Source organism: Phocoena sinus, chromosome 6, assembly GCF_008692025.1.
Source record: "Phocoena sinus isolate mPhoSin1 chromosome 6, mPhoSin1.pri, whole genome shotgun sequence".
NCBI classification, from domain to species: domain Eukaryota; kingdom Metazoa; phylum Chordata; class Mammalia; order Artiodactyla; family Phocoenidae; genus Phocoena; species Phocoena sinus.
In genome coordinates, this window is record NC_045768.1 from 90,652,173 (window position 1) to 90,665,940 (window position 13,768).

Consider the following 13,768-nt stretch of genomic DNA (forward strand, 5'->3'; position numbering starts at 1 on the left):
CCAGTTTCTCCACATCCTCGCTTGCACTTGTTATTGTCCCTGTTTGTGATTATAGTCATCCTAATGGATAGGAAGTAGTATCTCATGTGATTTTCATTTGCATTTCTCTAACAGTGATGTTGAGCATCTGTTCATGTGCTTATTGGCTATTTGTATATCTTCTTTGGAGAAATGTCTGTTCAAATTCTTCACCTGTTTTTGAAATGAGTTGTTTGTTTTTTAGTTGTTTTAGGGGTTCTCTGTTTATTTTAGATGTTAATTTCTTTATCAGATATGTGATTTGCAAATATTTTCTCCCATTCTGTTGGTTGCCTTGCCTTTTTTTTTTTTTTTTTTTTTTTTCGCCTTGCCTTTTTACTCTGTTGATAGTGTCCTTTGTTGCACAAAAGTTTTAAATTTTGATAAAATCTAATTTGTCTTTTTTTTCTTTCATTGCCTATGCCTTTGGTGTCATATCCAAGAAATGTTTACCTAAACTAAGGTCATGGTGCTTTTCCCATATGTTTTTTTCTAAGAATTTTGTAGTATTAGCTCTTATGTTTAGATCTTTGATCCATTTTGAGTTAGTTTATGTATTTGATGTTAGGTAAGGGCCCAACTTCACGTGATATCCAGTTTTCCCAGGACCACTTGTGAAAAGACCATCATTTCTCCATTGAATGGTCTTGGCACCTTTATCAAAAATCTATTGGCCATATATATGAGGGCTTATTTCTGGCCTTCTATTGTATTCTATTGGTCTGTATGTCTGTCCTTATGCCAGTACCACACTCTTGATTGCTGTAGCTTTGTAGTAAGTTTTGAAATCGGGAAGTGTTAGTCTTCTAGCTTTGTTCTTCTTTTTCAAGATTGATTGTTCACGATTGTTTTGGCTATTTGAGGCCCCTTAAAATTACATGTGAATTTGAGAATTGGATTTTTCATAACTGCCAAAAAAGACTTTGGAATTTTGACAGAAATTTCAGGAATCTATAGGTCACTTTGGGTAGTACTGCTATGTTAACAATACTAAGTCTTATAATCCATGAACACAGGCTCTCTTTCCACTTACTTAGGTTTTCTTTAATTTCCTTTCAGCAATATTTTATAGTTTTCAGTGTACAAGTCTTTCACCACTTTGGTTAAATTATTTCTAGGTATTTTATTATTTTGGAATATTGTAAATGTGGTTATAAGTAGGATTGCTTCCTTAATTTCCTTTTTGGTTTGTTTATTGCTAGGGTATAGAAACACAACTAATTTTTGTGTGTTGATCTGGTACCCTACAAGTTTGCTGAATTCATTTATTAGCTCTGGTAGCGTTCTTGTAGATTCTTTGGAATTTTCTATGTACAGGATCATGCCATCTGTGAATAGAGTTTTACTTCTTCTTTTCCAATTTAGATGTCTTTAAGCTTCACGATTTCCAAGACAGCACCTGGGATTTTTGATAAGGATTCCAACGTATTGCAGATTAGTATGGGAAGTATTGCCACCTTAACAGTATTAATACTCTGTGAACACAGGATGTTTTTCCATTTATTTAGGTCTTTAATTTCTTCCAGCGATGTGATAAAGTTTTCAGCCTATAAATCTATGTGTCTTTTGTTGAACTTATTCCTAAATTTTTTATTTTGGGGGATGCTATTGTAAATGGAATTTTTAGAAATTTCATTTTCAGATTGTTTATTACATAGAAATACAACTGATTTTTTAATATATATATTTAATTGTGATGAAATACACATGACATAAAATTTACCATCTTACCCATTAAGTGTACAGTTCATTGACATTAAGTACATTTACATTGTTGTGCAACTGTCACCATCATCCATCTCCAGAACATTTTTCATCTTGTAAAACTGAAACTCTGCATCCATTAAACAACTCTACATTTCTTCCTTTCTCAAACCCCTGGCAACCACCATTGTAGTTTCTATCTCTATGAATTTGACTACTGTAGGGACCTCATATATGTGGAATCACACAGTATTTGTCCTTTTATGACTGGTTTATTTCACTTACCATAATGTCCTCAAGGTTCATCCATACTGTAGGTTGTGTGAGAATTTCCTTCCTTTTTAAGGCTGAATAATATCCCATTGAATGTATATACCATATTTTGTTTATCCATCCATCCATTGATGGGCACTTGGGCTGCTCCCATTTCTTGGCTATTGTGAATAACACTTTTGTGAACATGGGTGTACAAATATTTCTTTGAGACTCTGCTTTCAATTCTTTGGGGTATATACCCAGAAGTTGAACTGCTGGATCATATGGTAATTCTGCTTTTAATTATGAGTACAATATTGTATAGAAATAGTAGGAGTGGGCATCCTTATCTTGTTCCTGATATTAGGGGTAAACCTTTCAGAATTTCACTGTTGAATGTAATGTTCTCACTGTGAGTTTGTGAAAGATGTTCTTTTAGAGTTTTTTTGTTTTGTTTTTATTAATCATGAAAGAATGTTAGATTTTGTCAAATGCTTGTCCTGCATCTGTTGAGATGATCATGAGTTGTTTTCCTCTTTCTATTAATATGGTGTATTACATTGATTGATTTTCATATGTTGAACCACACTTGTATTTGATTGATAAATCCCATTTGATGATAGGTGTGTAATCTCTTTAATATGCTGCTAATGTGGTTTGTTAGTTTTTGTTGAGGATTTTTTCTTGAGGGATATTTGTCTGTAGTTTTCTTTTCTAGTGATGCTTTTGTCTAGTTTTGGTACCAGGGTAATAACTGGCTTCATAGAATGAGTTAGGAAGTGTTTTCCATCTTTTACTCTTCAGTTTTTTGGAAGAGTTTGAGTATTGGTATTGATTCTTCTTTAAACATTTGGTAGCATTCAGTAGCAAAGATGGGCCAGATGGTCCTGGGGTTTTCTTTGTTGAAAGATTTAAAAAAAATCTTTATTGAATTTGTTAGAATATTGCTTCTGTTTTTTATGTTTTGTTTTTTTGGCCCCAAGGCATGTGGGAATCTTAGCTCCCCGATCAGTGTTTGAACCCGCACCCCCTGCACTGGAAGGTGAAGTCTTAACCATTGGACTGCCAGGGAAGTCCCCGTTGAAAGATTTTTGATTACTGATTCAGCCTTTTGTTATGTCTGTTTAGATTCTCTGTTTCTTCTTGAGTCAGTTTTGGTAGCTGTATGTTTCTAAGAATTTGTTCATTTCATCTAATTTGTTGGCATATAATTGTTCATAGCATTCCTCTAAAATTCTTTTTATTTCTGCAAGGTTGGTAGTAATGTCTTTTCTTTCATTCTTGGTTTTAGTCATTTGAGTCCTGTCTTTTTTTTTTCTTGGTCTAGCCAAAGGACTGCCATATTTGTTGATCTTTTCAAAGAAACAACTTTTGGTTTTGTTTCTTTTCTCAGATTTTCCCTTTCTATACTCTGTTTCATCTGTCTCTGCTCTAATCTACTACTTCTTTCTCTCTGTTTGCATTGGATTTAGTTTGGTCTCTAGTTTTTTAGGGTAGAAAATTAGGTTATTGATTTGAGATCTTTCTTCCTGTTAATATAGGTGTTTACAAGTATAAATTTCTCTCTAAACATTGCTTTCTCTGCCTCCTATAAATTTTGTTATGTTGTATTTTCATTTATCTCAATTTATTTTCTGACTGCTCTTTTGATTTCTTATTTGACTCATTGATTAGTTTTCATGTATTTGTGAGTTTCTCAAATTTCCTTTTATTATTTGTTTCTAGTTTCATTCCACTGAGTTTGCAGAGTCATCTTTTTAAATTTATTGAGACTTGTTTTGTGGTTTAACATATGGTTTCTCCTTGAGAATGTTTCATGTTTACTTGATTAGAATATACTCTGCTGTTGTTGAGTGGAGTGTTCTATAGATATTTGTTAAGTCTAGTTGGTTTATAATGTGCAAGTCTTCTACTTCCTTGTTGATATTCTGTCTAGTTGTTCTACCTATTGATTTAACATCTTAACCTAAACAATCTAACTCAATAACAATTCAACTTCAGCAGTATACATAAGCTCTGCTCCTATATAGCTTTGTTGCCTTCCCGCTCTGTTGTGCTGTTACTGTCATACAAATTACATCGTTATGCATTGTATACTTGTCAATACAGATTTGTAATAATTGCCTTATGCAGTTATAATAATTGCCTTATGCCATGCAGGGGACATTCTGTCTTTTGAACCAGGTAGAAGAAAAAAGTTACAAACAAAATATATTTATATTATCCTTTATACTTACCTATGTAGTTCCTTTACCCAGTGCCATTTATTTCTTCATGTGGATCTGAGTTACTGTCTAGTTCCCTTTTAGTTCAGCCTGAAGATTTCCCTTTAGTATTTCTTGTAGGGCAGGTTTTCTAGCAACACATTTTTAAAGTTATTGTTTATCTGGCAGTGTCTTAATTATTGCTTCATTTGAAAGGATAATTTTATAGGCAAGACTTCTTGGTTGATAGTCTTTTCTTTCAGCACTGTGTATGCCATCCCAGTGCCTCTGGCCTCCATGGTTTTCAGTGAGAAATCAACTGTTAATCTTATGGAGGATCCTTTGTACATCATGAGTCACTTCTCTCTTCCTGCTTTCAAGATTCTCTCTCTCTTTGTCTTTGGACAGTTTTATTATGATGTGTCTAGGTGTGGAACTCTTGGACTTTATCCTAAAATCCACTGATTGTTTCTTCTGCCTACTCAGATCTGCTGTTGAGCCCTTCTTGTGACTTTTTCATTTTAGTTATTGTATTTTTCAATGACAGAATTTCTATTTGGTTCCTTTTTATAATTTCTATCCTTATTAATATCCCGTTTGTTAATACATTGTTCTCCTTGTCTCCTTCAGTTCTTTGTCCTTGGTTTCCTTTAGCTTAAAGCTTATTTAAAATAGTTGAGTTAAAGTCTTTGTCAAGTAAGTCCAATGTATGAATTTCTCAGGGACAGCCTATTGATCGTTTTTTTCCTGGGTATGGACCATACGTTTTTGTTTCTTTGCATGTCTTGTAATGATTTGTTGAAAACAGGCATTTTAAGTAATATAACATGACCACTCTGGAAATCAGTTTCTACAACCTTTCTAGGATTTATTGTTGCTGCTTGTTGTAATTGTTATTGTTTTGTGATTTTTCTTTGCCAAGTTTGAGAAGTCTGTTCTTTGTTGTTTGTGGCCTCTGATGCTTCATTAGCTTAGGTGAGCAGCTAATGGTTTAACAGAGATTTCTTAAATGCCTGATACCATTAAGTCTCCCAGGCATTACTGAGGGGCTCTGTGTGTGCACTGGGGCCTGCCATCAACACTTAGCAGGGCAGTTGCAACTCTGCCTTAGCCTTCACTTCTGCAGAGCCTCAGATCACCAGAAGGTGGTGGCCTTTTCAGGTCTTTCTGGAGCTTGTGCATGGCCTCCTAGATGCCCAGGATATACTGGAGCTTTTCAAAGCCCTGTGTACATGTCCTTCCTCTGCTTTTTCTTTTTAGTTTTAGGTTAGCCTATTGTTTGCCACAACTGTTAACCAGTATCTCAGGAAGTCATGAAGTTAAACAGTTGCCTCTGAATATTTTTCACAAATGTCCCTGGGGGAAAATGCCCCCCCCCCCCTTTTTTTTTTTTTTTTTGCAGTACGCGGGCCTCTCACTGTTGTGGCCTCTCCCATTGTGGAGCACAGGCTCCGGATGCGCAGGCTCAGCGGCCATGGCTCACGGGCCCAGCCACTCCGCGGCATGTGGGATCTTCCCGGACCGGGGCACGAACCCGTGTCCCCTGCATCAGCAGGCGGACTCTCAACCACTGCGCCACCAGGGAAGCCCGAAAATGCCCCTTTTGTAATTGGTTAGCTCTGAGTCAAGTAAGTGAAGACAGGAAACCAAGAGACAGGTCAAATAATGACCACTCTCTGGAAATGAGGCTTTGGAGAAGCTCCTACACCATTTAGCCTTCTCCAGTGGCTGCCACATGCCACACTTCTGTTTTCACTGTGATTGGGGATGTTGGTTTTTAGGGTTCCCTTGGTGCTAGACAGAAGGGGTAAGAATAAGGCATTAAAAGTGCCACATAGCTCACTGTTCTTATTTAGATATGGCCATTTTTCTTGTATAATACTTTCCAGATTGTTGTAAGCCTTAGGTTAATTTTCTGGTTTCTGAAAATTTTGATCCTGACTGTTTTTGCCAGTTTTCTCCTTGCCCTTATGGGGGAGAGAATTTCTAGAGGTCCTTAGTCCATCTTTTCTTTGTGGTGTTATAACTTTCTAGGCTCTTAGGAAAAAGAAGGTATGTGAGCCATTCCCTTTAGGAGATAGTTTTCATTGTTGCGATTATGATGGATTTTTAAGAACTGTTTGTTTGGTTTTTTTGCTATGAAATAGTACCTGCTTGTTTAATTGTTAAAATATGTAATTTTATGAATTAGGTCTCCTGCCTTCCCAGAGGTAACTCACGTTGTCAGTTTGCATGTCCTTCCAGACTTCTTTCTGTGCCAACAAAAATATACGTGTTATTCAAGTGGAAGTGAGGTGATGCCTTTCCATACACATATTCTCATGTGTGCTCACACGTGCATGTGTGCACACATACACTTTTATAAAGCAAATATGGAGTCTTGCCATAAGTTATTGTTCTGCTAATTGCTTTTGTCACTTAAATAATCCTTGGAGATTGATTGTTGTGTATCCTTCAGGGCTTTTTCAATGCATATTTAGATACATGCATGTATAGATACACATATCCTTTTTTTTTTTTAAAGCAAAAGTGATTTCATATGCATTGTTCTGCCAATTGCTTTTCTCCTTGAATAAATATTGGTGATTTTGAGCTCTGCCTCTTTCTGTTAGTGGCTGCATATTATTTATTCATTCAACATGTGGCTTGCTGTGTCCTGGCCCATACGAGCAGATGTCCTTTGATTTATTTAGTTGTTTCTAGGTCTTGCTGTCACAGTTAGGTCGCAGTGAATCCTTGACCCAGCGATTCCTCATACATTTGCCAAATCAGGGGGCACGCACATTTAAAATTTTGATGGAAACCAGCAAGTTGCCTTTCAAAAGGTTGTACCAATTTATCTTCTCGCTGACAACATGAAATTGCTAGTTGGGTGCACCCTCCCCTTCCTGGATATTATAATTGTAAAGATTTGTTCATCTGATTACCAAAATTCAGCCATGTCATTTTATAAAGGTGCTTGCTGCCACTTCTCTGCTCATGTGGAGGGGCTGGCAGCTACGTGAGGCTCTCAGAGGAGGGCCGAAATTTCCTGGGGTCACAGTCAAGCCCCCTGCCCCAGCTAGTGATGTGCACTTGGAGGTGGTGTCATCTGCTGGGCCCTTCAGCTGCCTTGGTCATCTCACAGTCACTTGGGCTGTTTTGTGTGTTAGAGTTGGAGTGCTCCCCCAGTCCACTCATTGATACCATGTGGTGGTTTCTTAACAGGTAGCAACTGGGAAGTGGAAGCAGATAAGTAAATATTGTCCCCTTGATCTCTACTCAGGGTAAGCGAACACTTCTCCTTTGTCCCTAGTGCTGCCTTTCTTGGCGGGGGTTGGGAGTGGGCCGCATTCTGTGAAATGGGGGCTACTTGACTGCAGATAGCCAGGGCCCTGGGCAGGGCCCAGGGTTCTTGCCTAGGGTCAGTGTTGCCTCCATAGGTTCCTGCAGATTACCTGTGGGAGCCAGTGGCTGGGAAGGTATTGCCAGAGGAAGGGGCAGAGAGCAGGGTGGGGATTAGGGGCAGGGATGGGGGTGCCTCTGTGAGTAGGGCTGGGGAGAATGCAGCTCCTTAATCTGCAAAGCTCAGAGACCTCGAGTGGCAGCTCTTGGGCATGTCCCCTGAGCCACGGGCAGGTGAATGCAAAGTCTGCTTTAATTCTGTCAATAATACTTTCTCTTTTCAGAAATAAACAGAGAATGTACTTTGCTTTGAAAAGCTTGTTACAGGAGGCACAGAACAACTTAAAGATCTTTAAGGTAAGAGCTGCTTCTGTCTTATGGCACTTTTAGGGTGGAGCCTGTTGGTGTCTGAACTGAGCTGGATGAACCCATGGTGCTTTGGTCCCTTACAGGGCTCTGTGACCTTGCAGATGAGGGCATCTGGGCTGGGGCTGGCTTAGCATGATACTTTGGGTCCTTTTTCCAAGCCTCATTTCATGGGCATGTCATCCTGGGACTCCTGGGATGTGTGATGGTGACTCCTTGACCACTGGGTGGCCTTGGGCTCCTTTGACACATAGACCCTGACTCTGGTTCTTGGAGAAAGATGGCCCTGACTGTGTCCCAGGAGCCTGTGTGGTTGAGATGGGAGCAGGAGCTGGGGCAGGGCATCCTAGAGGGTGGCCTTTCCTCCCGAGTAACTTAGGGAACTTATAATTTGGGGATCTCCTTGTCAATTAGTGAGTTCTCAGAGTCCTGCATCCTGATCGTGGGAACGGTTCTGCATGCAGAATATTCACCATCTGGCACTGGTACCTTCTGCTTCCTCATTGCCACCTGCTGCCGGCACCCTGACCAGACTTGCTGAGGCCCTATGGTCCCCTGGCCTGCTGCTAGTGGGAGGAGGAGGAGAGGCTGAGGGACAGGAGTGTGGAGAGAGGGGGTGCGGGGAGAGGGGAGGAGGGGCCCAGATCTGGAGGAGGGCTTGGTGTGGCCTGTGTTGGAAATGTGTCCCCTGGGATCCCCCTGGTCACCTCCTTTTCTGCTTACCACTGACTGCCCCCCGTCCTGGTTATCTTCTTATTAAGTATGATATATAAGCGAGAGTTTGTGACAGGCTCCAGGTTCACAGCCTCTGGATCTGTGTGGAGTAGCAGGGCTGTTGGATGTGGACAGCCTTGTGCCCTCTGTGTCCTGCTCCGTGTGGATAGTGCTGTTCTGCACACTGGATGCCCCTCAGAAGTGGGCACAGAGAAGTTCGGAGGGAAGCCTATTCTTGCCTTGCTTCCCCCCATGGTTCAAAAATCTGGTCAGAGTGAATCAACTTTACCTTGTCTGCCTCCACCTTCCCAAATCTAGAAAAAGAGGACATTTTAAAATCAGTTTTTATTTCTAAATCTTATAAAGACTTCAGGAATTGTATATTTAAATCCTAAAGATAAGTTCCCTTTCATCTGGGGATTTATTTGGAACCTATAATGAGGCTGGCATTTTGTCCTAAATGGACCCTTTTCTGACTGCCCCCGCCTAGGCTGGCCCACACTTAAGCTGAGTGGTGAGTCTGGCTTGGCCCCTGGATGAGCTGACCTGTCCTGGGGCCTGGGACCTGGGACTGAGAACCCTGGCTATCTGCTGCTTCTGTTGAACTCAGCTGGGGGAAGAAAATCCAGAGGTTGAGATAATAGTTTCAAAAGAGATGGATTAAAAGAAGTGACACGGAATGGCTTTTTAAAATAATCCCCGGAGCAAGTCAGTACATTATTGCAAGTGCCAGCATCCCTCAGGAGCAAGCTCTCTGGTTCTGAAGCTCACGCCTTCCCTTGTTGTGAAATTCCATGTGTGGAGAAGTTTCCTGGGCCACGGTCGGTGCTGCCACCGTGCTTTCTGTTGTTGGAGCCTTCTCCTTGTCTGTCCGAATGTCGTTCACAGACTCCGTCTGTGGCTCTGTCCACTAATACTGGACACTTGTGAGGTGTGGGAGACATGCGGGGTTGTCACAGAGCCCAAGACGATAGCTCTCTGCCAAATGTCACATGAGGTGCTTGAGCAACCATATTTGTATATGTAAAATGCCCATCTACCTGGATTCCAGACACTGGGGAGAAGAGACCTTCTATTGTCCAGGGGTCACTCAACTGCTTATGGGCCTGGAGGAGAGAGTTTCACGGTAGGCCAAGGCTGCCCTTGCACTGGACCGCAAGCCAAACTCTGGCCCTACCTCCTGGTTGCAACCCATGTTGACTGGTTTTGGCTTGGTACTTCATCTTGGCCTGCTTTCCTCCTGGGAGCTCCTGCTTTTCCTTTGCCTGGCGCACCCTCCTCCCTCTGTAAGGCCATCTCAAGGGTCAGCATCTCTTGTTGGTTTCCCCTGGTCCTTTGGCCAGCAGTGGCCACAGTTGTGTTCCCATCTCCCTGGACACCCACATCTGTGAACTCTGATGGTGCTAACAGGGGGCTCCCAGGGGAGGCATCATGCTGCTGAATCCCGGGGACTTGCTGAGGGAGGAATGTCCAGTCCACACTTCTCACTGGGTTGAATTGACCCCCATCTGCCACCTGGGGGCAGAGCAGGGATCGTCCTCATCGTATTATCTACTACTGCATAACAGCCACTTATCATCTCAGTTTTTGTGGCCAGGAATTAAGGAGCAGCATAGCTGGTTCTGGCTCAGGGTCCTTCTTGAGGCTGCATCCCATATGAAGGCTCAGCTGGGGCCAGGGCTCTGCTCCTAGGATGGCGCCGCCACAGCCATTGGCAGAAGGCCTTAGTTCCTGGCCACGTGGGACTCCACGGGGCTGCTCAGTGTGGCTGCTGTGATCTGAGAAGAGAGTCATCAGGACAGAAGCCACAGCATCTTTTATAACTTAATCTTGCTGGGGGTATGCTATTGCTCTGCTCGTATTCTCAGTCACACAGACCAAACCTCCACAGTGCAGAGAGGACTACAGATTATGAGTGTCAAGGGATGGGGGCCATTGGGGACCTACCTGGAGGCTGCTGACCACGCTGTCTCACAGACAAGGAAACTAGGGGCAAGGGATTCATCACTCCCCTGGGATTGGCTGATGCCCAGGGTGTGGGGACCAGGATTTCCTTAGGGGTTTTCCTCCTAGATACCACAGACCCCTGTAAAAGTCACAGGGTTGTACCCACCGAGCGTCCTTTCATGTAGCCCTGGGAACATTGGTGCCATAAGGAATTTCTTTGCTGGACTTGGTTTTAGAAGGCAGGATGGCCTCAAAGATGAAGATTTCTATACTAGTGATGCTGTTGGCCTTACCCACCCTGGCTGGAGCCTGGCTTAGTCTTTCGCAGAGGACAGAAGCCCTCTGGGATGCTGGCGGCCGATGTCCACACTGGCTGAGAAGTTTGCTCAGGGTCAGATGACACCGTGTGTCCCTCAGTAGCACAGTAGTGTCACTTGGCCTCTTGCGTAACAGGCTAGGGCCTTTGGGAGTCTGTGCTTTGGGCCGAGTTTGCTTGAGCTTGCTAACATCCCAGGTGTTCTGGTCTGAATGTTTGTATCTCAGGCCCAGGGCTCTGATCTTTGGTTCTTGAGAACTTTTCTCCTTTTTCATGTTCCAGTGGGATTTTTCTCTTGGTCAGTGACATGGTACATGAGGGTGGGTTTCCCCAGAGGGCTGCAGTATGCGGAGACCCCAAATGGGGGCATGTAAAATGTCCGGTCCTTTGGCCTGTCTAGTGGATGGGGACGGAGGTGTCTTCCTACCGGCCTGTTGGAGTTGACGTTTCCCTGTTTCTTTCCCTTCCTGAAGAATGGTGAGCTGATTTATGGTTGTAAAGATGCCCGCAGCCCTGTGGCTGACTGGAGTGAACTTGCACACCACCTGAAGCCATTCTTCTTCCCATCCAATGGCCTGGCCAGTGGGCCCCACTGCACAAGGGCCGTGATCCGGGAGCTGGTGCGTGTCATCACACGGGTGCTACTGAGTGGCTCGGACAAGGGCCGGGCGGGCACCCTCAGGTCGGGGCCTGGGCTGCGGGGCCCACCCGTCTGTGAAGCCAGCCCTTTCAGCAGGAGCCTGCGCTGCCAAGGTAGGCCTGGTGGGTGGGCTGGGTGCAGGGGGAGCAGAGCCTGTGGCATGGCCTGCGAAGGTCCTGCCTGGCCTCACGGAGCTTCTGTGGGAGCAGCCTCAGTCTTGTCAGGGCTCCCCAAGGCTGGGCCTCCCTGTCTCTCAGCCCCAGGTGGGGATACTGCCTTTCTCATCTCTTATCTGGGTTTATAAGTTGCAGCATATATTTGGGCTATAGGGTTTTCCCTAAATATCGTCCCACACATCTGTGCATCCTCTGTGGTTTGCTGAGTGTTTTCTCTACATTGTCCTGTTCCATCTCATTGCAACCCTGAGGATAGGTTTTCCTTGGCCTTTTTCTTAGATGGGAAGAATTGAGGCCCGGAATGTTTCAGTCCCACAGTGCAAGGCCCTTTAGGGCAGGTGGGTGGCCTCAGTGGGTGGCAGTTTGCAGACAAGTTGTGAACTCAGGCGTGAGGGACCTGTGGCTCTGGGTGCCTCCTTCTCAAGGCCCCATTCCTCACAGACTCGCTGTGGGCTGACTTTGACTCAGTGGGCCTCCAGACTTCAGGGCGATCCGGTGACTGATTTGGGTTTTTGCCATGAATGTTCATGGCCTCCTCGTTTGCCATCTTTGGTCGCCTGCTGGCGGGCTCCACAACACACTCAAGTATGTGGCATGCGGAGCCATAGCCAGGAACTTATTTTGAGGGGCCAACCAGGAAGATTCAAATTATTCAGTTTTTGTGCTGATGATCCCTGTGGGTTCTCAGAGCCTCTGAGGATGGCCGTGGGGGTGTGACATAGGAAGATGGTAGCCCTGCTCCTGTGTGGATTTTAGGTGCTACTGTTTTGCCATACAGCTTCCTAAGCACAAATCACCCTTCTTCTGTCCCCCATTTCACATTTTTCTTAGTACAAATGAATTCTGTGGGTATTTTTCTTGTTGCAAAAGTGATACCTAGTCATTTCAGACAATTTTGGTAAACCTATGCCCATATTTGGGTACTTAACTGCTTTTAAGTAGATGGAACGTGTTTGGAAGGACACACAGATGGACACTGGTCTGAGGCATTGTTGACACCTGTGGACTTTTCTTCCAGACCTTCCCTGCATATGTACACAGACATAAACCTGACCCATGGAATGTGCAATGTGTTCTACATACTATTTTGTAACCTGATATTTTTGCCTGATCAGTATAAATCTGTATCTATATCAGCAATTGTATTTTTTGAAATTTTATGGACCATGAGGTAGATATTCCACTGTATGAATAGCCTATAATTTTAACAAATCCCTTCTAGCTGGGTCTGTGCACTTTCACTCTGTCTTACATGACTGAGCATGTTTTGCCAGAGGTGGGGGAGGTCAGAGGTCAGAGTGTCAGAACTGCACATGGCCACAGCTGCTCCCTGTGACTTGGACCCATACTCATATATTTGTTTGTTCATAGGACATGGCTGTTTCTTTAAAGGGTGGGATAAATGGGCTGGGACTCTGTCTCCCCAGCCCTCGAGACCCCCGGTGCATGGCAGGGTCCCGAGAATGCTCGAGTGTGGAATGGACCTTGTTTCCGCACCATCCCTGCCATGACAGCTCCCTGCTCAGTGTGGTCACTTGTCTCTCAGTACGGGCTGTGGCTCTGGGCTTCACAGATGCAGTCTTGCAGTTTTGGAGATGTCAACATGGTCGTTTTAAATTTTGTGTCTTGTCTTATTTAGACTGAGGGTCATCTCTCTAAACTCAGATCTGGGCTGGTGTGATGGAGGTTGAAGGATGTTGAAAGGAAGGAGAGGCACAGAGTGAGGTGTGGGTCACCTGCCTTTCTTTTGTGCCTGGTCCTGAACGTCTGCTTGTCCCAGCCCCAGCAGCTCCGTGAGGCAGGGTGCGGCCTGTGCCCGCCACCTTCTTTAGTCCTTGACAGTAAACCTCTCATTTTCCCCTGATGTTCTTGGTAGGAAAAAACACCCCGGAGCGCTCAGGGTTACCGAAGGGCTGTCTTCTGTACAAAACCCTCCAGGTGCAGATGTTGGACCTGCTGGACATCGAAGGCCTCTACCCTCTGTACCGGCGGGTTGAGCGGTACCTGGAGGAGTTTCCTGAGGAGAGGTGAGGCCCAGGTCCAG

General features: G+C 43.9%; 1 protein-coding gene across 2 annotated transcripts in view; it reads left to right on the top strand.

Moving 5' to 3' along the window:
* IPPK (inositol-pentakisphosphate 2-kinase) overlaps window positions 1–13,768 on the top strand; it is a 50,359-nt gene that overhangs the window by 17,877 nt on the left and 18,714 nt on the right. For both annotated transcript variants that reach the window (XM_032636170.1, XM_032636171.1), the window contains 4 exons: window positions 7,389–7,447; window positions 7,850–7,922; window positions 11,382–11,661; window positions 13,601–13,751. In XM_032636170.1, coding sequence (XP_032492061.1) covers window positions 7,389–7,447; window positions 7,850–7,922; window positions 11,382–11,661; window positions 13,601–13,751 — 563 coding nt within the window. The remainder of the gene's footprint in view (window positions 1–7,388; window positions 7,448–7,849; window positions 7,923–11,381; window positions 11,662–13,600; window positions 13,752–13,768) is intronic.